Genomic DNA, 25003 nt, shown 5'->3' on the forward strand with positions numbered 1-25003 from the left:
ATGGAGGGGCAGCACGAGGAACGTCAGAATCCTGCTACCTGCCCTGCACGGCGCCGCCTCAGCAATCCCACCCTGTGCCTGGAGCGTTGTCCAAACGCTCCTGGAGCTCTCGCAGGGTTGGGGTTGTGACCACTTCCCTGGGAAGCCTGTTCAGTGCCCGAGTACCCTCTGGGTGAAAACCTTCGTCCTAATATCTGATCAACCCCCTCACCCCAACCCGACCTGCTCTTGCATAGATCTCGGAATCCTTAGGATTGGAAGAGACATCTGGACATCATCCAGTCCAACCCACCTGCCAATGCAGGGTCACCAAGAGCAGCTGACGCAGGAATGTTTCCAGGTGGGTTTGGAATGTCTCCAGAGAGGGAGAATCCACGCAACCTCCCTTGGGCAGCCTGTTGCAGTGCTCTGCCATCCTTACCATATAGAAATTCTTCCTTGTGTTGTAGTGAAACTTCTAGTTTTGGTTTATGGCTATTGCTCCCTGTCCTGTAGCTGGGCACCACCGAAGAGAGTCATCATCTGCGGCACCATCCTCTTGACACCTGCTTTGAGATATTTATATGCATTAATGAGATCCCCTTTCTAGCTCCTCTAATTAATCAGGCCCAGCTCCCACAGAGATGCTCCAGAACCCTCATCACCTTTGTTGCCTCTGCTGGATGTTTAGTTTAAAATGAATACATCAGTCTAGCTTAAATAGGTGTTTTCTCACACAAGACAAACTTACAGCATAGTTTAATTCCTGTAATCTTCTGAGTTTTTTAGCTCAGGGATGAAAATTGAGGGCTTGTACCTTAATTTCCTACTGTGGGATTAGAAATTAATCAGGTATCAAGAGTCAAAAAATATCCAAGCAGAACAGTAAAAACAGACAAGCCATGCGGAAATACAAATAAAAACATATTGGAGTTTTTGTTTCCAAAATAAATTATAAGATGCAGCACATTCCAGAGGCAATATGGAGGGGGAGCCGCTGGCTTGAGCAGTGGCTTCCCAGAGGAGGTTACAAAACAGGAACGCCTTTCCAATAAAATAAAGGGAAGTAGAGGGGTGGAGGCTGGCGGCCAATATAGATCCAGCAAGGATGGAATTAACAAATACATGTGACTACATTCTTGTGGTAACTGGAAACTGAGCAAGGGGAGGTCTTGTGTCTCAGTCTTGAGCTTGGACTGGTTTTCTCTGTGACTTTTGGGTTGGTTTTCTTTTGTCACTTTGCCATTAGGAATTTATGCTTTTAGTTAGCATCAGTATTATTGCTTCCCTTAAGTTTCGAAAATTAAGGATCACAGAAGAACTTTGGATAACTTCCCTCCCACCTTTGTATTATTAAGCATTTTATGCTTATACTGCATTAAAGCAACTCTCATTAAAATTCACAGGCAGTAACCTTTTGATCAGAGGCAAGAAATGGACCTGTTCAACAAAAACCTCCAGTGAGTTTGTAAAAAATTAAACACTCCCCATTCACCTGGCAAATTAAGTTATGAGGAAGTGAAATGCATTTGTACATCTTTAGTATTCTTGAGAATATGGAAGGAAAATAATGCTGTGGCTTTTTTTGTTTTCATTCCATACGAAGGATCTGGAGAGAACATTTATGTTTCACTCTTCCAGGGTGTGCAATCTCATAGATGCAATTCTCTGACCACACCCAAACTTCTCTGACTAGTGGAATGAGATAGTAATCAACTAAATTTTTGCATAATAGAAATCACTAATAGAAATTCATGACCCTTGTAGAAATACTTCAAACTGATTTATTATTTTGAAACTTTGTATTTCCATGGGATAATAGGCATTTTGCATGAAATATTTATTATCTGCATTTAAAATTGCCCTGGGTGGTTAAAGTGTTATTTTGTCCTACTGGCACAAAGAAAAGCAAATTCAGGCTATTGCTGATAAAAAGAAATCAGCGTTCACCAAAACCCTTTTAAAATTACACTTTTAATAATCAAGACACAGCATTAACTATCTCTAGAGCTTTTCTCTACAGGTAGGCTGAGTTATTTTATCCTGCTTAAATGTGAAACTGAATGTCATGTTTGAGCCAATAGTGAAGAGGAGAAGCATTTGCTTGTCACCAGGAAAGATCTTCTTCTCAGACTGCACAATCCAAAAGACCCTGATCCTTTGATTAATATAGGAAGGCAAAGGAGAGTAGGGATTTATCTCCTGACTGCGTTAAAGGATGGTGGGATTCTCTGGTAAGAACTGCAGAATTTCTTGCCTCCTTGACCTCTTTTCCCCATAACACTATCTTTAGAACATGTGGAAGGACTAGTGTCAGCTGGCTTGAGACCTTCAGCCTTCTTTGCATAAAGAATTCCAAGTCTTTTAAAAGGTTTCAGCTCCCTTAAAAAGCTAGGCATAAATGGTTGGAACTGCAGAGAGAGAAAGTACAAAGCTTTCCCCACCAAAGGACGGGGATTAATAGATTTCTTGAGTGTCAGTTAATGGAGAAATATAATAACAACATGTTGTTTTTTGTAGAGAAATAACACCTTTGACTGTACAAGCCAGACACAAGAGAAAAAACCTAAAGATTGTTTTGCTTGCGTTTTAGCTTCAGTAATTGGGTTTTTAGCAGTGACTGTGATACTGTACTGTATCTGTCTATCTGGTGAAGAGAGGGGCTGTACAAACACATCACTTCTCTGCTGTCAGGGAGTTGGGGATGGCTTTTGAGAGGAAAGAAGAATGGGAAGTCACAGACCCTATGCTTATGTCATCTGGGTCATTCTAAACTCTTGAGCTTGTCCATGGAACATAACACAAAGTGCCTTACTTCTGGTCTCACCTTTCCACACAAACTTTAAGGTACTTTGGTTCAACACGGCAATATTTTGGAATGGTGATGGGTGAGTGGTTCCTTCCACATCTGGGGCTGTGAGGGAGAGGCTGGTCTTGAAGCTGGAGAGTCAAGATTGGCATTCCATTGCAAAATGGAATGAGTCACTGCAAAAATGACTCACAGGGTCACTTATGCTGATAACACTATGTGGAAAGCTCTGGCCTTTTTTCCATGCTGGTAGAAGTGTGTTTGGTGTTTGGTATCCATAGCAGATAGATTCTGGAAGAACTCATGCCGGGAGTAAATCTGTGCATCCTGGAAGTGTGTCTGCTTTCTGCCATGAGAGAAAGGCTTTGAAGAAACCCCAAAACTCCGGGGGACTTCACGAGAAATTAGGTCTTCTGCTTTAACTGGAGTGAAAACCCAAAACCAGACTTCATAATTTTCCTTGTTTTTAAAGCACCTTTTTGGTTTTTTTAACTGAGATTTGAACAAGTTAAGAAGTGATTTGGGCACATCCTTGCAAATATTTGGCATAAGACATTTATGTATGATGCATGAGGAGTGATAATGTCAAGAGAGCAACTGGAAAATCTCAATATGAACTTAGGAACCCATAGAAAATTGTTTCATAATCAGTTATCATTTTACTGGAAAATCTCAATGTGAACTTAAGAACCTTTATGAAATTGCTTTGTAATCAGTTATAATTTTAAAATTTTGAGATAAAATGCATGGGATAAAAAGCAAAAATTCCAAAAACTCCACAAAGCACCCATTCAAAATAATTCAGACATCCTTACTATTACCAATGATGAAAGTAGACTCCTTGAGCAAGGAAGGGTGATAAAAGGATGGAACTAGGCTCTGCTTGGTGGTGCTGGACAATAGGAAAAGAGGGAATGGTCAGGAATTGATGCCCAGGAAGTTCCACTGGGACAGGAGGCGGGACTTCTTCTCTGTGCAGTGACCAAACACTGAACAGATTATCCAGAGAGTGGAGTGTGGAGTCTCCTCACTGGAGATATTCCAGACCCCTCTGGACACAATCCTATGCCCTGTGCTCTGGGATGGCCCTGCTGGAGCAGGGAAGTGAGGCCAGATAAGTCACTGTGGTCCCTTCCAGCCTGGCCCATTCTGGGATGTGGGATATGTCACCATTACTTAGGGAGAAGGAAACACACTTGCTTTTTTAATTGTTGTGAAATCCAAAAAATAGTCTGGATGCCCCTTAATTTTTCACAGCAGCAGTTTGACATCACTGGAAGTGTAGCCCATGGTTTAATTCCTTTTCAAGTTAAATTACTATTTAAGCCCCTCATGCATAGCATTAGTACCTGGGGTCAGTGTGAGAGCAAGTTTGTGACTGGAGGACGGGGGACCAAAGCTTTACCAAACAGATGCTGCAACTATGGAAGATTGCAAAATGCCTGTTTGGAAATCATGGCTGTAACATATGTGCAGCTCCAAGGGTGATTCATCTAACTGCTATGTTGATGTCTGCATGTGTCAGACCTTTCTGTTTGGGTGAAGTTATTTTAGGAGCAGGGTCCAGGAGTGGGGCCACAGGCTGTGGCTGCTGTCGAGGGAGGTGCTGGCAGGTTAGTTAGGTTCTTGTGCACTGGGCCCCATGATGTAACACATCTCCTTGCCACAATACAGCACTGTGATGTGTGTGGGGACTTAGGGCAAACCTTTTTAGGTGGCAGATTAAAAATCAGGTATGTGAGGCTCAGCTATGATTGTTGTGGAAAAATAATCCTGGTTTTTCTAGCACATGTGAGAGAGAAGTACAGGCAGCATCAGAAGAGAGTGAGATGGCTTTAGGTCTGTGTCTGACAGACAAGAAAGCCACCTGCAACAGTCTTAATAGTCTCTCTAAATGCTTTTATTTCCCTCTTCAAATGAATAGAATAGAATAGAATAGAATAGAATAGAATAGAATATTTCATTTACGAGGGACATAAAACAACCATCTGGTCTGAGCACTTCAGGGCTAACCAAAAATTAAAGGATGGTATTAAGGGCACTGTCCAAATGCCTCCTAAACATGATTAGTAACAATGGTCTCAAATCTGAAAATATTTCTGGTCTTTGTTCTGTTCCAGCCAGAGGTAGATTTCCAGGTGTTTTCCTCAAATTCCCCTGGCGGTCCCAGTTTCACGGATACATAGAGCACCGGTTAGGGGGTTCTCAGGCTGTTCTTCCCAGTGCTGTCAGGTGGATGACTAGGAAATTTTCAAGATACTATTTTTAATCAGATTCATGGCTCCATTAAGAATTTTACAATTTAAATTTCTGGTGCAAAGTAATCTGAACACTCTGGCAGAGTCTCAATTAACTGTATTATAAATCCTTCTGTATGTATAAGTATAAATATTTTTCATACCTAGCTAGAAACATTAGTTATGGAACTGAGCTTTGAAATTCTGGAAATTTCAAAATGAAATTCTGAGTTACCTTTCAGTCAATTTAAGAAAGCAGGAAAAGTAATGATGTTCAACAATGGAGAAAGGGGGAATGTTTCCCCCCCATTTTTCAGTTATCCGAAAGTGTTTCAGGACATTTTTCCTCCTGCCCTCTCAGAGTGAAAATAAGCTTTCTTTATGCAAGTGCCAAGAACTAAAAAATTATCCAAAACTCAAAAAAGTCATTCATGAAAATTAAAAAAACCCCAAAACCTACTAGATGCTTTTCAATTTTAGCAGTAATGGTTTAATATTAAGATCTGTTTTGGTACACAAAAAAGCTCCTTAACTCTGTCCTTTTTGAAAATTAGAAGGACTTTTTTATTTGGTGGCTATTTTAGATAGGCTGTCACAGAGTAACCTCCTCCCTGTCTGCAAGGGAGAGGATTTTATTTCTGGGTAACCAAACAGCACTTGCAGGTGAAGTCAAATAATTTTTAATTCTGAACCAGCACTCATCTGAGGAGCTGATCTAAACATATATTCCAACACAGGTCTAATTATGTTGGACTAGATAAGGTTGATTTTGCTTTCTGGGTTTGTTTTCAACTTCATTTTCCAAACATGGATTTGGTTTTAAACTTGCTCTTAAACTCACTCTTTGGTAATTAAAGCAGCTATGCATGGTCTAAAGTGTGCGGATTTAAAAATAGCTGCTTGTAGGATTGAACTTTGTTTTTTATTCTATTGAATTTTCCTTCTTATTCCTTACTCTCCACACTCCAATTTAGTTCTTAAATTCTTCTTGGTGGTTTTCCTTTTCTCCCTTCAGTTTCTTCTAACTGTTTGGAGAACTGAGGAGGAAATATTGCTGAATAGAACTTGCAGTAATGAATATTGTTCCTTTGAAGCTGTCAGTTCTTAAGATGTCATGTGAGGTCTCTGAGAAAAAAAAAGTGGTATGGAACGATATTTCAAAATGAACTGTCTATTTTTTGCCATTCTAGTGAGGTCATTGACATTAATAGCTTCTGTGAGATGGTCAAATGAGCAAGAATAGGGTTTCCACATACTTCTGGTTACAGACTCTTTGTGTCCTTGTGAGGTCTCTGGTCATTTCCTGCTGATCACACCACAGATTACTCCATAGTTTGGGAAGCCTGTGAAAAATCACTTCCCCTTTCCACCAGGTTCTCTTTTTTTACTTCATAAAATTTTTCCTGCAGACCTGGAATGATGTTCAGGGTTTGCTGCTTTAGATCACAGTGGATGGGTCATCCCAGCTGATGTCACAGGAGGCCTGTTGTTGTTATCCATAAGAAAACTGGTAACAGAGCTTTAATTGCCACTGGTATTGGGCTGCATCTTATCTTTTAATGAAGGGAGGCTTCTAACCATCTCACCTATTTTACATGCTGAAAATCAGCTGACAAAGTGTGCTTTTTGTGGGCCCATCTTTTAAAGTGTAGGTGAGCATTCATCTCTGAAATTACCAGGAGGTACTTGAGTATCTTCTCAAGCTTTGGTGAACAATGCCAATGTCATACAGTGTTGCCATCTTTGTTTGTTTGTTTCTAATGCCGTCAGAGTGGAGGGCAAAGTGTAGTGGGTGGGCCTCCAGTGAGTATATGCAACATGTTATGTAATTTATTTCACCCCAGCTGCTATGAAAAGCATGGTGCCTTTGCTGCTCTCAGCACTTTGGAGCCTTTGAGCAATCCCAATTGCTGTTGTCAAATGTAAATCAGATGGGAAGCTCTTGAAGGTGACTTTGTACAGGTGATGGATGTGATCTTGCCTGCTGAAATCCATCTGCTTTGATTCTTTTGCTGCCTGTGCTTCCTTGGGCATTTATTTTTTTATTTCAGGGATGGAAACAGAGAAGCATAGATCATCAAGACCTGCTTGAGGCAAACCAATCTGTCTTCCAGAGCATAAGGGAGAAATAAGGCTGCTACAATCAATCTGTGATTGTGATTTACAACACTTTACAAATATTGTAAAATGGAAACAATTCCCACCTTTCCTGGAAAAATCTTAAGAGTTCAGCGAATGACATGGAAAAGGAATATATTGTGTAGTGGGGCTGCTCTTTAGAATAGGTAAAAGGTGTAAAAGCCAAGATGGGGAAACTTTGGATGTTGTGATTCAGTTTAGACAAAGGAGGTCACACCAAATTTGAGCTGATTGCTCAGTGTTCTGTCAGTGAATGTATTTTCATTAAATCCAGCAACTAAGCATAATATTCAAGAAGGAACAGGTTGCTGAACATGTTTTCCCTTTTCCATATGATACCTTCAGGGGTGAGGTAACATCCTCTCCTCAAAGACAAGATGTAGTGGGTAAAGGAAATATATTTATAGTAAACATGTTTATAGGAAAGTAAACATATTTACTACTTACAATATTTACATATTTATAAACATGTTTATTTTACTAAAGCTTACAATTATTCTCATATATTTCTTGTTATGAATCACACTGCCTTGAAATGATGGACACACTTCTCCAAGTGCTTCAATTCACCATTAATTAACTGATGATTAGTTAAACCCTCCTGAAGGGAGCTGGGACCATACATGGCCTGTGGTATGCCTTAGAAGGTTTGTTTTCATGGGAAGGTTTTCAGAGACTAAGGGATATTTTTAAAGCTTTGGCATTGTGCTTCTTCCTCTCTCAACTTCAGCTTGAATTATGTTAAACGGAAAATCTTCCTGTAAAGGCTATTGCTCTACTTATGTTCTATGCTGGCATAGCATGAGTAACTTTCTTATTGAGGAGTAAAACTATTGGACTCTTGATTGTTTGGTGAACCCCTAAGTGTTTTTAAATTTGGTACTAATAACTGAGTGCCACAACCTCCATCATTAGACCTCTGATGAAACTAGTGGATAAAAACAAGGTTCAAGATAAGGCATAATTGAAGATCATCCCTTTTATAACTATCAAATGAAGTAAGGGCTAAAAGCCTCCTTAGAAATACTATGTGCATTTTTGGATTTTTTTTCCACTTTTGCAAGGAGGCAGCCTTGCGTTCTCTAAGTCTGAAGTTTTGTTTATTTTCTTATTTTAAATAATTTAAAAAATATTTTCTAGTATAAATCACCACCTGAGAAGTTAGAGGTTGTAAATAAGCATTATTATATTATTTTGGTTATTTTTGCATTGACACAGTTAAAATCCTTTGGGTTTGATTTAAGAAGTCATCTTGTTCAGCTCGCTACTAAATTTGAAATTATATTTATACTGTGCATAACTATAATACTGAGGGGGAAAGATGTCAATAATTAGAGTAACTGATGCAGGGGGGATTAATTTCCTCTTCAGAAATCCTTTGAAATAGCTGAAGGTGTGCTTTCTCAGAGCTAGACTAGGTATTCTTATTTTCTGAAAATATTTTAGCTGCTTTGATAAAATCTGTGAAAACATCTTCTGGAGGAAGGAGGGATAGCCTCATCAGATCACAGAGGAGATTAGGGTTTGAAATAAAATAGACCCAGACCTGAGGAAAAAGAAAAATATAGGAGCAGTAGACCTTTCAGAGAGTCTTGGGAAAAAAAGGAGTGGAATTTTAACTCTAACAACCAAGTCTTCAAATGCTAGTAGACAGAGGCAGACTGTGAGGTGTGTCTTAAAACTGGCATGTGGTTCTAGCCTATTAATGGCTCCAAATCTTCAAGAAATGCTGAGTAGTAAGTCACCTTTCTAATAGAATACTGTGTTCCTACTTCTCTGGGGGGCTTTGTGTGGTTCCTTGTGAGTACATTGATATTAGATTTTCATAAGACAAATCAACTTGTTCCTGAAAATTGAAAGTAACCTATTGTATATCTGAACCTGGACACACCTGTACACAAAACAAACCTCAGTTCTGCCTGTCAAGGTATGGTCTTCAATATGGTGTAAAACCTGATATGTCTAGTTGATATTAAGTCTGGATACAGGTCTTGTATAAATACTGTGGATTTCTGATAATTTTTTTTTTTTTTAGTGATTTAATTTTTACCTTCCATTACTTGCATGAAAACTTCTTGCCATGAAGGTAACCAGTGTTTGCTGTGACTCATCACAGATACTTGAGGAATGTTTGGCTGGAATTTCTAACCTGCCAGCTCTATATAAAGCAAGAAAGGATTTATTTTGTTCGGTTACAGAGTTTGGTGTTGACTTTAGGCTATAGTGCTCAGATGTCCTCAAATCACAGGGCTTTGCTCTCATTAAAAATAAAGGTCTCTTAACAATGCTTAGCATGACTCAGGTGTGTGGATATCTGAATTTAAGTTTCTATACTTGGAATTAAGGGCTTTACTGGAATTGCTAAGCTCGAAGATTCTGCCATGTATCTTTATTCAGAAGAAAATGATAGAAAATAATCTGAAAAAGGTGTTTGATTTTCTTTAAGATTACCTTTGTGAATTTAGCAATCATAAAAGGTAGTGGAGACACAGGAATGGGAATAGATCAGAAACCAATGGAGTGTGGCATGAGTTGTAACAATGGATTTACTGTGGTTCCACCTTGAAATTAAGAGACCTGCAGAATGGGACCCTTTGACCTGGCATGGATATCCTGATGCCTATCACATGCCAGGAGTAGGCATATTCCCTGTGGGTATGGCTTGAGTTTGCAGTTTAGGGTATAGTAGTTGTCACTCTGCCTGAAACTGTCATTTCCTCAGTATTTCACTCTCAATTCTTTGAATGGGAAGGATGAGAGACATAGCTTTTTTTCCATGTAGCCTCAGCACCCTCCTTGCTCTAATTTCTCTATAGAGTTGCTGGTTTATCCCTTTTTTCTCTATGAAATTCTGTTGTCCCTGCTTTACACTCCTCTTAGCTAAACCACAAACTTTGTATTTCCACAGCATGGCTTTAATTCGTTCTTTAACTTTCTGGGTGGAGGAGGGAAGTCTTTTGAAAAGAATACGGGAACACTTCGTGCAAAAGGCTGGGTTCATAATTCAGCATTATCCTGGAGCACACTAGGATAGTCAGCAAGTATGTGATATTGAAGATTTGCCAGATACTAGAGCTCTGGATGACTGGAATATATTCTTCAGAAGGCTGTGAGATCTGACTACACAGCTATTCTTTTCTAACCCCAGAACTAACAAGTGTGTCAAAGCTGGATTTTCCACTCTCAGCTGTCACTTGGAAGCAAAACCTTTAGGAAAGTCCCACATCCTGTTTGAGTACCTGGATTAGAAATGCATATTTCAAAAAGTCTCCACATGTAATTCAAATTACATTAATGTAATGTAATTTGTCATTTTTGCATCTAAATGTATGTTGTTCAAGTGCTTGATCCAACTGGGCTCAAGCCTGGAGTTAGATGATCTAAAAAACCCACTGCCAATGATGTGATATATATATACTCTGTTCAAAGCATCCCCCTTTGCCCAAATGTATATCCTATCTGGACATGACTATTTAGATGATGATGTTGACTTTAATGTTTATTTGTCAAAGAGTTTCACTCATTTCTTTTGTTATTTCCCAAAAAGGAAGATCCATTGAACTGAACATGATGGCAGACAGTGGCACGGATGTCACTGTCCTTCCCAAGACAGAGTGGCTTTGTGACTGGGAGTTGGTGTCCCCTTGTGGCACAATTTCTGGCATCGAGGGAGCTGTCAGTTATTTGAGAAGCAAATACCTGGTGCATGGAATGGCCCGAGGGGCAGATTGCCACCACTTGGTCTTTTGTTGTTTCCTCTGACATTAAATTGCTCGGTAGGGATGTTTTGTCCCAGTGGGTAGCCCACCTTGATATCCCCAGCCCTCAATGGGATTTTTAGTATGAGCCACTGCAGAGTGCACCATCCCACCTCTCAATTGGAAGACCAACACACCAGTGTGGGTGGACCAGTGGCCCCTCCCAGAAGAGAAACTGACTGTGCGCCATGAATTAGTAGAAGAGCAAGTGTGCCTGGGACACCTTGTACTGTCCGCTAGTCCTAGGAACACCCTTTGTTATTAAAAAACCTGGCAAAGACAAGTGGCACCTGCTCCAAGACCTATGTAAGGTCAATGAGGTTTTTGAGGACAGGAGCCCCCTACAACCTGGCCTCCCCTCTCCCTCCGTGCTTCCCTGGGGTTGGCAGCTCATGATGCTTGATATCAAGGATTGCTTTTTTAACATCCCGTTGTACCCCAGAGATGCTCCCAGGTTCACGTTCTCTGTCCCATTTGTCAACCATGGAGAACCCTTCAAAAGGTACTATTGGGTCACTTTGCCTCAGGGAATGAAAAATTCCCTGGTGCTCTGTCAGACTTTTGTCACACAAGTACTATCTCCAATGCATAAAATGTTTCCCAAAGCTATAATCCTACATTACGTGGACAATGCACTAATCTGTGCTTCCAGCAAGACTTAGATGCAGCACTTTCCAAGACTGTTGCAGCTGTTGAAAGCGCAGGGTTTCAGATAGCTCAGGAGAAAATCCAGCTATCAAGCCCATGGAAGTTCCTCAGGTTTTTAATAACAGGAAGGACCATCGTGTTGCCAGGCTTGCAAGGGTTCCTCAGGGGTGAAAAGAGAGACGAGAATCTTGACTTCATGATCAGAAGGCTGGATTTATTATTTTATGATATAAGTTACATTAAAACTATACTAAAAGTAATAGAGAGAGAAGTTCAGAAGCTGCTATGCTAAGAATAGAAAAGGAATGAAAAACAAAGGAGCTCTCGCTGATGATGTCCCAGAGAGAGCTTGGTCTTTGATTGGCCCTTAATTGTAAACATGCAACATGGACCAATCACAGGTGCACCTGTTGCATTCCACAGCAGCAGGTAACCATTGTTTACATTCTTTCTCTGGGGCCTCAGCCTCCCAGAAGAGGGAAAAATCCTAAAGAAAGGATTTTTCACAAAAGATGTCTGTGACACCATCGTGCCTCAAACTCTATCCATCAACGAGCACCCCCATACATTTAAGAGACATGCAACAGCTGTACGGCATCATTACGTGGATCAGACTTCTCCCGGGCCTCACCACAGAAGAACTGGCACCACTCTTCGACCTTCTACGAGGAGATGGTGACCTAGCTTCCCCATGCTTATTAATGCTGGAAGCCTGTGAGGCTTTGGAGACAGTCGCCAATACCATCAAACACTGCCAGGCACACTGGATAGATTGAGGTGTCTGATTTTCTGGTTAATTGTCCCATGTATTTAATAGGTATAATGGATATGTATAGTCTGCAAGGAATATGTAGCTGTTCTGTTTGTTGTGTTATGGGTTTGTCTTTTCCTTCTTTTCTCCTTCCTTTCATTAACATCAATAGATCTGATCTCTAGTCTGGGATAAAAGGAAGGAGGGGAATATCAGTCTCTCTGCAGATTATTTACTTTCTGTGCCTGGGCCTAAAGCAAATATTTCTTTTCTCCTATTATATTTCATTCCTAGGGTTGAATCCAGAAGTGACAGCTTTCCCATTAGTGTGATTTGTGGTTGGTTTGTTTTCAGTTCAAGGGCTCCTCAGCACAGCTAGCAGCAGCCCAGTAGGTACTTTTTCACTGGTTCGAAATCCAGGTGTGCTCTTGTAATTTTAAAACTTCGCAGTTAAAATTGCAGAGAAAATATTCCCCCAAACCAGCTGGAATTGTATTTGCACAGTTAGAATAATGTAACTTGCCTTCTCTTATCACAGTGATCCTAGTATTGGCCTTGAATCAGTACCAAAAAGAAATCCAGGGAAATAAATTTAAAAGTTCAAAGACATTTTTATCTTAATACATCAGCATGTGATCTGGGATTATAGCAAATACAGTTGTGCTTCAGAGCAACCTCACCCTGACACATCCTGGGTTGGCAAATTTAGTGCTGTCTAGTGAGCAAAGCTTCTGCTCAAAATCGGTATTAATAAACCTCAGATTTAATCTGGTTCTGCTGGACTTGGTCTCATGATGCTCCAGGGGCTCGTGCCTGTCAGAAGGGGAGTTTTCCTTGTATCTGAAGATGTGCCAAGATAGTGCCCACAGCAAGACTGGTTCTGTGGCAGCAGGAGCTGCAGAAGGGTAACAACAGACTTGCTGAGTAGGAAAAGTGAGGAGTCAGGGAGAAAAGTCCTGGCACCTGGCAAGGGAAAGCCCTCAGAACTTTTCCCTCCTCTCTCTGCCAGTGAACACAGCTGGGCTGGAAAGCTCAGGGTGCTTGGGGCTGGCCTTCTCCTGCTCTGTCTCTGCTCTTACTCTGGTAGAAATGGTTTATTAAGGTCAGAAATGACCTCGAACACCAGCAAGAGAAGTTTAAATTTATTCCTGCTTCCCATAGAGCAGGATGGATTTAAAGTACCCATCTCCCCAAAAAGCAATCTCTACTCAATATTTTTTGCTTCTCAGCAGATGGCATTTAGAGCATGTTGTTAGGCCCTGGGTTTGGAGATTTCTTTAACACAGGGAAAAACTTTCTGCTGCCTATCCTTATCTTTCTGTGAACAAGGATTTTTGAAAATTGCTGTTTTGTACAGACATGCATTTTTTGAAGGGAGCTTTTCAGTATACTTCTTTAACCCAGGCTGACTATTTTGGAATCTCTGGCTTCCTGGCAGTGACTGTGTGGGACACACAGTGCTTTGTCTTTGTGCTCCTTCTTTTCCTGTTTCTTGATCTGTTACACGCCCTCTTCTGGCTTAGTGCAACAGTTTCTGTTGTTTCCCACAGAACATCCTAGGATGTGTTAATTGGTTAAAATGGTCAAAGAGAGCAAGAATCAGGGGTCTTGGCTGGTCTGGTGATGAGGCCAGAAAGGACTTCTAGAAAATATGGTTGAGAACCATCATGTTTTCACTGCAATAGCTAACAAATGCATTGTCCCAGAATGTTGGGGCCCAAATATGCAAAATGACCTATTTGTAAATAAGTGAGGTGGCCTTGGTAGACTCTTATCTGAGGGGCTCTTGGTGTGTTGACAAGGAGGAGGCAAGCCAGCATGAACCTCTGGTGCTTAAAATCTTCTCTGAAATAGTCCCAGCTTTTGTTATTGAAGGGTGTGAAGCTGTATTTCATTCTGTGGCACTGTATTTTTACTCATTTCAGTGTACAAAGCTTTATCTAAATGAAGATTTATGTAATTTGTGTGATTAGCTCCTTGGTGTCTGTAAAGTCTACCTAGGTATGAATTTGTCTTTCATCACTTGCAAAGGCTTTACCTTCCCTCCATTCCATGGGATTAAACTTGACAGGTTCAATGCATGTGGCAGAGCTCAGTTTTGACTTTGTTTTGTTCTAGGTGGCTTTTTTTTTTATTCCCTATGTGGTATGGTGCTGCTGCTATTTGTAAGGCAGAGTTGTGGACCCAGTCCCCACTTTAAGTGCTGCACAAACTGAAAACAGCACCAAGGTGCCAGCTCCAAATCATTTGCAGTGTATGAAAAACATTAAACAAAAATTCCTGGTAGCCAGGAGGACCACAGAAATTAGTGAACCAATACTGTACATGTCTTTGGCAGTCCTTGCAGTCCTGTTTTGTCCTTTTGCCCTGATGAGGTGATGGTCTGAGCAGATCACCCTGCCATGACACGTTTTAATCTTCATCAGGATTGTTGTTGTGAGTAGTATTTGCATTTTTTGGTGACACTGAACTGCTCAGCTCTGGTACAATTCAACAGTGACCAGATAAAACCAGACTGAGAAGAGCTGGAAGCATTATTCTGTCCAGAATATCTGTATCAGAGTGATCTTCGTGCATGGTTGAGTGGCATTTCTAGGGAAGTTCACAAGCCTTCCTTTGTTCCCACCATGAGTCCTTCAAATGGCCTCCTTGTTCTCCTAGTGCATTAGTTGTTAAGCAAATTAACTGATGAGAAGGGACACTGTTTGACAGGAGCTGTGGTTCCTGAGTTGGTCAGTGGCTTTCTAGCATTATCACTGGAAAATTCTAGATTTTCAGAGGGTACAATGTGCCTGTGGCACTTTTGGTTCAGGTATAATTGCCCAGTTCCCTTATTTTTCAGCACACTGGTTGATTAAACTCCAAGGGATCTCAGGAGGCCTCCAGAACTGGGATGAAAACTTTCTGGAAATGCAAAATTATCTAATTCCTTCCCCCCCTCCCCTCACTTAGCTCAGTTATCACCAGACTGTGAAGATTTACAGGTCTAATGGGAATTTCCAGACTTTGTGCTTCTGCGCTTCTTCCTCTTTGATCAGGAGGCAGGACAGGAACTTTGCAAATCCCATGTCAGATTTTCCAGGTGAAGCACTAAAAAAATATGTCTGTTCATATAAAAATAGTTTTTGAAACAGTAGCAGAGTTATATATCCCTTCTTTGTTTACAAACTACAGTCAGGGAAAACCCAAACATGGACTGGTTTGTAGTGAGGCAATGCTGTGGTTACTGCTGAGTGGGGTGCTTTGGTTTTCCTTTTCTGGGAACAAGATTCCCTCTTTCCCCAGGGTTGCTGAGAGAGTACATAAACCCTCACGATTTAGTCAAAAGTGGCTGAAGAATTAATATATAATAAAATGTGTATATAAATAAAGTTTAAACTCGGCTTTAACTACATATCTTTAGGATATTTTGAATTTTACTTTCCAGTGCTGTTAATTCCTTGCTGTCAGCCAGGAGCCCAGGAAATTTGAAAGAACCTGGTCCCATATAAGGAGCTCAGCATGAATTTGAGTTCACTGCTCCAGAACCACCTTCATGGCTAAGCTCTTCTATAGTGTAGTGGCACACAGAGCTTTGGGCATAACAAAACGTCATATGAAATGTTTTCTGCTGCTTAACAAATATGGCACCTGGATGCTTTTAAGTCTCTGGAGGGATTAAATCTGTGATTTAGTAATTTTGTTGCTCCCAACACTAGGCTGATTCTTTTTGGTTCTAGTTACTGGAAATACAGGCTCCAGTGCTTTTCAGCTTTTCTTTGAGGAATGCTTTCTTTGCTTTCCCTTCTCTGAACAGTCCTTTTTACTTTAACTCAAGTTACACATTTTAGACTGTGAAGCTACAAATAGCTGAAAGTAGTGTTAAAATATTTTAAGCTTTATTTATTTGTAAAGCCAGTAGATTCCCACACCATGCTGAGGTCTGCTTAATGATCTGTGTAATTTTTTTAGCATGACTTCCTCTCTCAAGCCTTCTTTCTGTGGTACTCCTACTGATGCTTTGGTTTGGACAGTTTTTTGTCCTGTTTGTGCAGCACTTAACATAGTGGGGCACTGGGCTGTGGGTCTTGTAGGTGTTCCTGGGGTCTAAAATTGAGGTATTTTTATTTCCTCTTTATAAATGAAACTTTTTAATAAAAAAAAAAAAAATAAAACTCCTTTTCTTTCCTCTCTATAAATAAAATGTAGTGTGGAAAGTGTTTTCATTTTGAGATTTATGCAATTGGCTCCATGCTTTTGAATCTGGAGGAAAATCAGTGTGTGTTTATGAGAACTAAGTTCCGTGTTGTATTTCAATAAACAAGATGTGACTGTGGTCCTGATTTAGAGAATTAGAAGCTATTGTTCTTTCTTTTTCTGTTTTCCCAAAGAAATGACTATATTATAGTGTTTTATAATGGCTATAAAGTATTTTCAATGTTTTTTATTTACAGGGAAGTTGTTCTGTTTTTGCCACCATCCTGTATAGAGTAATTGATGGCTCTATATCTTAAAGAAGTCGTTTATTTACAGAATCACAGGATAATTAAGGCTGGAAGGGACCTCAGGAGATCACCCGGTCGAACCCCCCTGCCCAGGCAGGATCACGTGGAGCAAGTGATACAGGAATGCATCCAGGTGGGTGTGGAATGTCTCCAGAGAGGAAGACTCCACACCCTCCCTGGACAGCTGTTCCAGTGCTCTGCCACACCCAAGATAAGGAAATTCTCCCTCATGCTGAGGTGAAACTTGTTTTAGTTTATGGTTTAGAGTTGTAATTAAACTAGTGGCTGCTTATTACTTGTGAGTAAAAAGTTAGGAAGCAGTTTAGGCACTTCTATCACTGTAATGGCTATAAAATTGTCTTTATGCAACGAGTATTGTTGTGTCTGTATAAGTTGGACTGTTCTGTTCCCCCCTATCATGTAATGGTTCTGCCCTGGCTCTCCCTTTCCTCCCTTGTGCTGCCAGTTATCCCAACTCCTCCTCAGTTGCCTTGGAGATTAATGTACCCTTTCTCAAATCCCTCCCCGGTGCCTTGTTCATCACTCGGGGCTCCCACCCTTCTCTCTGGAACCCTCTAGAAACTTCTAACTAGAGTGTCAAGTGATTGGCTCAGGGGCCGGGGCTCCACCCTCAATTTATCCCCATTGCTGTTCTCCCAAAGTCAATCATCTGTATCCCACTCCCCTCTGAAACCCTATTTGTCCAAGGACTGACTCCTCCCTTGTGTCCCTCTCTCCTTATAAATTGTTGTACCTTCCAGCTCTTTCTCTTCGGCTGTTGGTTTCCCCTGGGATCAATAAACCTGCATTTGGAGAGCGCTCTTTTCTTATTTATGCTGACTGTAGCCATAAGCCCAGCCACGTCCTACCACAAGGAAGCGCTGCTGTCGTAGCACAGAGCGTTTGCCTTAGGTGCTGTCCCAAACCACGGAGATTGGGATAGTGCCCCTGTACTGCTACGGTGCTGGAAAGCTAGCTGGGACATCCGAGAAGGACAATCTTTCTCCAGCTGGACCGCTTCAGAGTGTGGTACCTGCTCTAGCAGTGCCTACTGTGCATCTCTGCCCCCTGTCATCTGAGAGTGATGATGTGACCTAGGATGTGATTCCTAAACCAGGGGAACCACGAGAGGAAAAAAAGAGTAATACATGGAATGATGAATGCATGGGTGTCACAGCATGTTAATTAAACAGTCTGTATTAAAGTAAAATGGCTGAAGATGACTTTTAGAAACCTTTGGTGTTCATTTTCTGAAGGAAATTTGAGGGAAGATGATTTTCATGCCCAGTTTTGGAAGATGGGGTAGGAAAGAGCAGGAAAGGCACTGCAGCCACCATGGTAATCTGCCAGAATACCAAATGCTAAGAGTGGGTGCATTCTCCTCTCATCCCACCAGCTTCAAATTAAACCTGACTTTTGCCATTCTGTGTATTCTGTAAAATCTGCCTTAATGTTCCTGAGATCTCTCCATATCCATGTGTGAATCTGTCCTTCCAGAAAGCCTGGCAGACTGCTTGGATCCATAGCTCAGGTATGTAGGTGCCTTGGGGCCGGAGGATTTCTGGAACTGTTTGAACCAAAAGGATGTGAACAGAAATAAAAAGACAATAAAATATACAGATATATTCATGCTTGCAAATATCTTCAGGCACTGTCCCTTTGAATACCGTGAATTTTTCTGCTAAACAAGAGAAGGAGAAAGGAATATATTCCAATTACTTTTGTTTGACAAAGAAAGGAAGCCTAATTTTTAACTGGTGTTTTCTGAACAATTTATGGCCATGATTTTGTTATTAAAGCACACAAGATCCTGTCTTTTTATAGTGCTTCTAAAAATAAAATCTTTGGCCATGGGCTCATAAAATAGTAAGTTCAAGGCATCTCTCAGGTTTGTGATGTTAAAAAACTAAATTTTTATTAGGATGTAGTTTTGTACAGTTCTTGTCCCATGGCAAATGGAAAAAGATTGGACTACTTGGTGCATTTTTTTTAAATAAAATCAAACTTGGAGAGTAATTTTAATTTTTAATGCAATTTCTATAAAGTTCCTTAGTTTTAGGAACAGTCCAGTGGAGAAAGGCACACACATTGTCCATTACCTCCAGTCTGTGAGGGGTGAGTATCTGTCTGATGGGTTGGGCATGAAGGGTTATAGGGAATTAGGGTGACATCAGGCTGATTCCATGATCCTTGGTCCTTTCCTGCTCAGGGTATGCTATGACTCCAGTCCCTGTATTATCCTTACTGCCAACTTGCTTGATGATGTTTTGGAATTGTAGAGTATTTGGAGAGTTTTATATTTTATTTGGATGTTAAATGTAGAGATTGAAAATTATTGAGAATGTCTCAGCTTTGTTTTTCATCTTGAAGCCTCTACCCTTCACATTTCAGGAGAAAAATCTTATAAGTGCTAATCTTTGATGGTAGAAAAGAATCAAAAAGCATATGAGAGAGACAATTTATATTCTAGAAATTTAGAGTCCTTTTATTGTAGTTGATGTCTTATGATTGATATATCTTCTCTTGTGATTTTAGGGTATGTACTGTATACCAATACATGAGGAAAATTTCACTATCTGAGCTTTTTGCCGTTTTTTTCCCCCCTACTCCTTGTGCTTATATTGGATGACTGCAGGAAAAAAGGATGGTGGTGGAGAATGCACACAAGACACAGATTTGTTGATCACATAATGGTGTCAATTGTTCCCAGCAGAGCAGTGAATGTTTCTGGGACTTAATTGTCCTCCACAATGAGTAACATGCTCTGTCTTGTACTGAGGTAAATCAGCCTTTCAGAAGGAGAAACATGTGATTTTTGTCTTAGTGATCTGCTTTTTCTTGGAGTTGGTTCTTCCTTGGCATTATAAAAATGAATGAAATAGATTTTGTATGGATATGACTTCTTTCCTTTTCAAAAGTGATTAAGATAATGCTAAAAATGTTTAAGGTATTGCAAGGAATTTCCATAGGCCAAATTTCAATCTTAAGGGACCAAGATCATTCTTCCTGATGAAGACTTTCAGAAACACGCTATTATTCAGTGGGAACTAGCATCTCTCTGCAGTTCAGTAAAATTCATAATTTTGATGGGTTTATGAAAAACACAGTGTATAACACACCTTACAGCTCTTTAGTGAAATCACAACTTTGGCAAATTGTATTGATGCAATCATGCATGCCTTAGGTGCCTAAAGATTTGAGATTTAAGATTTGACATACTGTCATTTAGGTGAGTAGAAAACACACCAACAACTGAGCACTCATCACATTGATTGTATGTTGCCAAATGATAATTTACACTTCTGTTTTGTTTCTGATTATTGATAGTATCCATCCCTGTCTTGTGCTATTTAAACTGCTGAAGTGGTAGGAGATGCTGGTGAAGGGAGGAAGGGATATGGATGATGCTGCATACTAGCAATAGCAACAGTGTTAAAAATTTAAACCTGGCCCTAGCTCTGGTATCTGCAGTTAGAGATGAGCTGTGAAAACCACAAAAAGTGGAGAGAAATGCACTTTAGAGAGGCAATCTGGAAGCTCAGTTCATTGAACTTAAACAGGGGGTGGTGGAGAATTGTCTTGAACTCATTATCCAGGAAGGGATGTAGAGAAAACCTGGTAATATGTTTCTTAAATTTCCATTAAGCTGTCTGAAGCTTAGGGTAGCAGAAAACCGAGTTAGAGTGAGTGTTTTTAACATGGTGTGGTTTTAATTGTCAGAACAGTTTGCTAACAGTTGTGCTGAATTTTTAAATTAACTCCTGGTGCTGTTCTTGTTTGAAAAATAATTAATTTGGGACAAACCTACAGGGGTCAGCCTTGAACAAAGAAGCTCCACCTGGCTCCTGAGTTGGGCGTTTTATAACAGTTGCGACCCTGGAAGAAAACCTGTGTCTTAATTAGTAAATCTCCCAGGGCCCTAGACCAGCCCTACGTGTGGAGCAGAGAATGTTAATTAATTTATCCTTGCTTACATGCTTGTGATGCAAATACACAAAGTATTGTTTCTGTCTTACTGCATGAAGGGGAGAGGGGTGAAATTGCTTCTCAAAGCAACAGCACGGGGTATGTGTTTGCTCCCTTCTGTAACGGCAAAGCCTTGCTCTGCAAAATTAACCAGTCAGGCATTTTAATTCTCATCTGGGAAACTGTTGCTCTTGCTTCAGTTGCCAAAACTGCTGAAATTCTTGGGTTCATTTGGATGATCGGTTGTGATTTAGGATGAGAATCGCAGGCACTTACGAGATAGATGATTCAAAGTCAGAGCTTTGGTTTGTTTTTTTTTTGTAAAAACACACATGACAAAGAACGCTTCCCTCCTCTATTTATTTTCATCCGTCTCCCCACACTAAGAGGATATTTCCCGTCTTTTGGCTGTTCCTGTTTATTTTTCCTCCTTTCTCAGTATATTAATATTTTCCTGTCAGGACAAATTTATTTAGTGGATATATGCAGGTGGGTGTAGGTATTGGTGTATATCTTCACATGCATGCTTTCATCATGGTTGATTAAACCTCAGATTAAAAATTAAAAGACCAACTGAAGACAATTTTTCTTATCTGAGATTGGGAGATCTCTCTGTGTATCTGAGGGTGACTGGCTCATTTAGTAATTAATTATTCTACTAAATCTACAGTCACCAGGTGAATTGTTACTGCAGCTGTTTTACAAACCTGCAGCCCAGAAGTGTTGGGCTATAGCGTTTTATAATGGCATTATTTACATGGTTTCAGCTAAAGACATTTCAGCATTTGGACAAATTTAATCCCAAGAGGAGGGATGAACTGCTTTTAAAGCACGGAGTTGGAAAACTGACTTGATATCAGACTACATAATACAGGCTCTCATTTTCTATTATTATATTAATGGAAAAACTCCTTTGCGTTTTATGTTTTGTTTGCTTTTTCTTTTTTTTTTTTTTCTTCAGCAGCCTGATGGTGATTTTGTGGTGGTGGAGTGGTTTGTGTTTGATGTCAGTGCTGATGTTAAATTATGACAAAGATCTTGAAATGTTTTGCTGTCTCCAGAACAGGCTCCAAATTCTCTCACAGGGTAATTGTGAATAACATACATGTATGGGGTACCCTGCTTACAAAATCTTGTGCCTGTAAAAACACCGTGTAAACCAATAAGATTATAGACTTTTAACTAGTTGGGAGTGGGGGGCGGGGGGGGGGGGGGGGGTGATAGGAAAAACACCATTCCAGGGATGGGGGAGGAAATCGTTGAACTGGCCTTGGCTGGCTCTCTGTATGCAGGGAATTTCAGCCCTGGGTGGAGGTACAAGACATTAACAAGGAAAAGAGAGAGAGAAGTGACCGCCTGTCTTCAAGCTCTTCCAGGAGGCAGCTAGAAGTGGCCGATGCTGTTCTGCCCTAGGAACACACGCCCTTCCCGGGAATGCCGCGTAGTTGCCGTGTCGGGCGGGTCTCAGCGCGGTGATACCTCAAATAAGGAAGAAATCGCCCACAGACCAGACGAAAAATCATCTTCACCCCCTGCCCTTCTGTTTAACTTCTGGCGGCTCTTTGTAATGTAATGCAAATGTGTGAGGCTTTTTGGCTCTTCAGCCAGCACAGAGTAGAGTAGTGCAGCTGACCTCAGCATTGCAGTACTAGCTGGCACCAGCTGAAAATTTATGTTGTGCAGCTCTAGTGTCCTTATTCCCTGCATATAGAGGCGGGGTATTTTGCTTTGATGTGATCCTGCAGACCGCAGGGCTTGCGGGATGCACCTTGGCTCATAAACTCCAGGTCGGGATGCCACCTGGCAGATTTGGAGCCTGAAGAGCAGCAGCCAAGAGCATCGCTTCACCCGCTGCAGCCTGTGGTCCTTACGGCTCGGCTAACTCCAGTCATAACCACAGGAAGGGCTGTGAAATTGGAAATCCCGTGATTTTACCACCAGGAAAGGACTTAAATTGGATTATAAAAAGGATTATCTCGGATAAAGCCTTTCCCTGCCCAGTCAGGAGGGAGAGTGTTCAAGTGTTGGCTTTGCCGAGTGAACTTCCCAACCTGTGGAAGGATGTCCGGAGGCTGGGGGCTTTCAAATGCAAAGTGAGGGTCGTTAGTGCCTCCCATCCTCTCTGAGGGGTGTCTTTCGTTAAACCATGATCGTTAGCTGTGCCAGGAAAAGGAACTCGGCACTGATGATCCCTAAAACGCACTAAAGCCCCTGCAATTCATAGGAACTAGAGCTTTAGCACCCCCTTTCCTTTCCTGGTTTGCTTTTAGGGGTTTTTCCCCCTTTCCTGTTTTGGGGTTTTTTGTTTTTTTTCTTTTTTTTTTTTTTTTTTTTTGGCTTTTTTTTCCCCCTCTCCTGGTCCTTTTGCTTTGTTTCACTGTTGGATCGCTAATGGGAAGTTAATTTGAATCTCACTTGTGGAAAAACACTGGAACATATCTTCTTGCAGACTGGGATAGGATAAAGAAAGGTGTCTAATTGATTTTATTTTATTTGGGTGTTTTTTGTTGGCTTGTTTTTTGGATTTCTTTTTGACCAAAAAGCAGGATTCTGGTGGCTAGCAGCAGTTGCTTAGGAAAGGAGAAGTCAGAAATGAAGTGTAACATTAAAGGACGGGATTTCTGCTTCTAACACACGGCAGGGTAAAGACTTTCTAAACCAAAAGCTGCCTTTGATTCAGCACTTGATCCCTGAGATTTGATCCCTGTGATGCAGGGCCTCTTTGTTGGTTTGTCTGACTCCTTCTTGACACAGTGACCTGTGCTGATACCTTCCAGTTATGTGCTTTAAAGGCAACAACCCCCTGAAGATTTCATTGCTTGCTCCCAGCCTTTACCCTGGGAGAAGAGAGGAGCACTGATTTCCTACCTTCTCTGTACTACTTGTAATAGGACACACAAGGACCTTCTATAATTCCTCTGACTTTCCAAGACTGGAAATTTTGTCTGCTCACAGAGAAGTTGCTTCTTACCTCTAATCATAATTTTATCTTTTCTCTTTCTGTCCTTTCCTACATTTCTGAGTGCACCTTCCTTCATTTGACTTTTTGTGTGGCATTAGAAGATGTGGCATTTGGGGTTTCTGTTTATTCCAGATGCCGGGAACACTTTTGTTAGGTCTCATAAAATCAATCAGTGCAGTTGCCTGCAGAAATTAAGTGATTCTCATGCAAACTGACTTTGCCCAGGATAGAATCCCTCAATTCAAACATACTTGTAGCAGGGCCAGGACTTGTTGCATGCAGCCTTCTATTTGAACAAAGCAATGAAAAACAGTATTATGGATAATTTTTCTCAGAAGTCCTTCCTGTGCTGTTTATGAGAATGGACTATAGATGTTTTTTGGCACCACTTCATAGCTGTTTCTATATTTTCTCCCATGTCTCAGGTGTATTGTTTGGAAAATTACATGTGAGAAATACCCAAGCATCACTAAGCTTTGTGTTTGAATATTGTACAATATCAGTCAATAAATGCACTCACTAATTACCATTTCCTTATTTTTGGGGGGAGAAAAAAGAGACAGGATGAAAAAGGGAAGTTTATTCCTTATGTGTCTATCTCAATTAATTCTGTTTATTATGTTCCCCAAGGTCATTAACACACTTAAGAAGTGTCACAAGGTCTGAGTTTATCTCACCACTGTTCTTATTTTTAAGGAATTTTCCCAGGTAATCTCAGACTACCTTCCTTATGTGCCAAACAAAAAAAGCCCCGCTGGATTTAGATGTGCAAGAGGAAGTAGCTAAATGAAATTACTTATCTGGGGCTCAGGAAATGAAAGGATTAGAACTGAGAAGATATTAAGAGACCATGGTCATAGGAGATCTGATTCCCCCTATCCTGAGTAGTGCTGGCATTCCCATAAGGAAAGGTTTAGGGAACATCTGTCTGTGATCACTCATGTTCATGCTCTCAGGGCTAGGAAGGACCTGCTGAGATGTGGCAGCTGGATCCAAGAGGAGAAAACAATTCCCAGTCAGTGCAGTGTGTTGCCTCCTAAGGCCTTTGTTAATCCTAGAAGTTATTGAAAATGTTAGGAATGGGACATGGAAAATCAAGTAAGACTTGACAAACTCTGGTTTTTGTTTTTGTTTTTGCTCAGTGCTGTACATATGCCCATAGATTTGGTGCCCACTCTGCAAGCAAGTCAGAGCAGGATGTGCTGTTCCAGAGGAACTTTCAAGGAGCAAATGTGTTGCTCTGATTGAAGGTGGCAAAATTTGAGTATTT

The 25003-nt window shown here is 40.8% G+C and overlaps 1 protein-coding gene across 1 annotated transcript in view; it reads left to right on the top strand.

Moving 5' to 3' along the window:
• Nucleotides 1-159: 159 nt before the first annotated feature.
• Nucleotides 160-25003, top strand: part of VWF (von Willebrand factor) — a 145972-nt gene continuing 121128 nt past the window's right edge. Inside the window, exon 1 of the mRNA XM_059471892.1 lies at nt 160-340. Coding sequence (XP_059327875.1) covers nt 299-340 — 42 coding nt within the window. The 5' untranslated portion in view covers nt 160-298. The remainder of the gene's footprint in view (nt 341-25003) is intronic.

The sequence above is a fragment of the Ammospiza nelsoni genome, chromosome 5, assembly GCF_027579445.1.
Source record: "Ammospiza nelsoni isolate bAmmNel1 chromosome 5, bAmmNel1.pri, whole genome shotgun sequence".
Lineage (NCBI taxonomy): Eukaryota > Metazoa > Chordata > Aves > Passeriformes > Passerellidae > Ammospiza > Ammospiza nelsoni.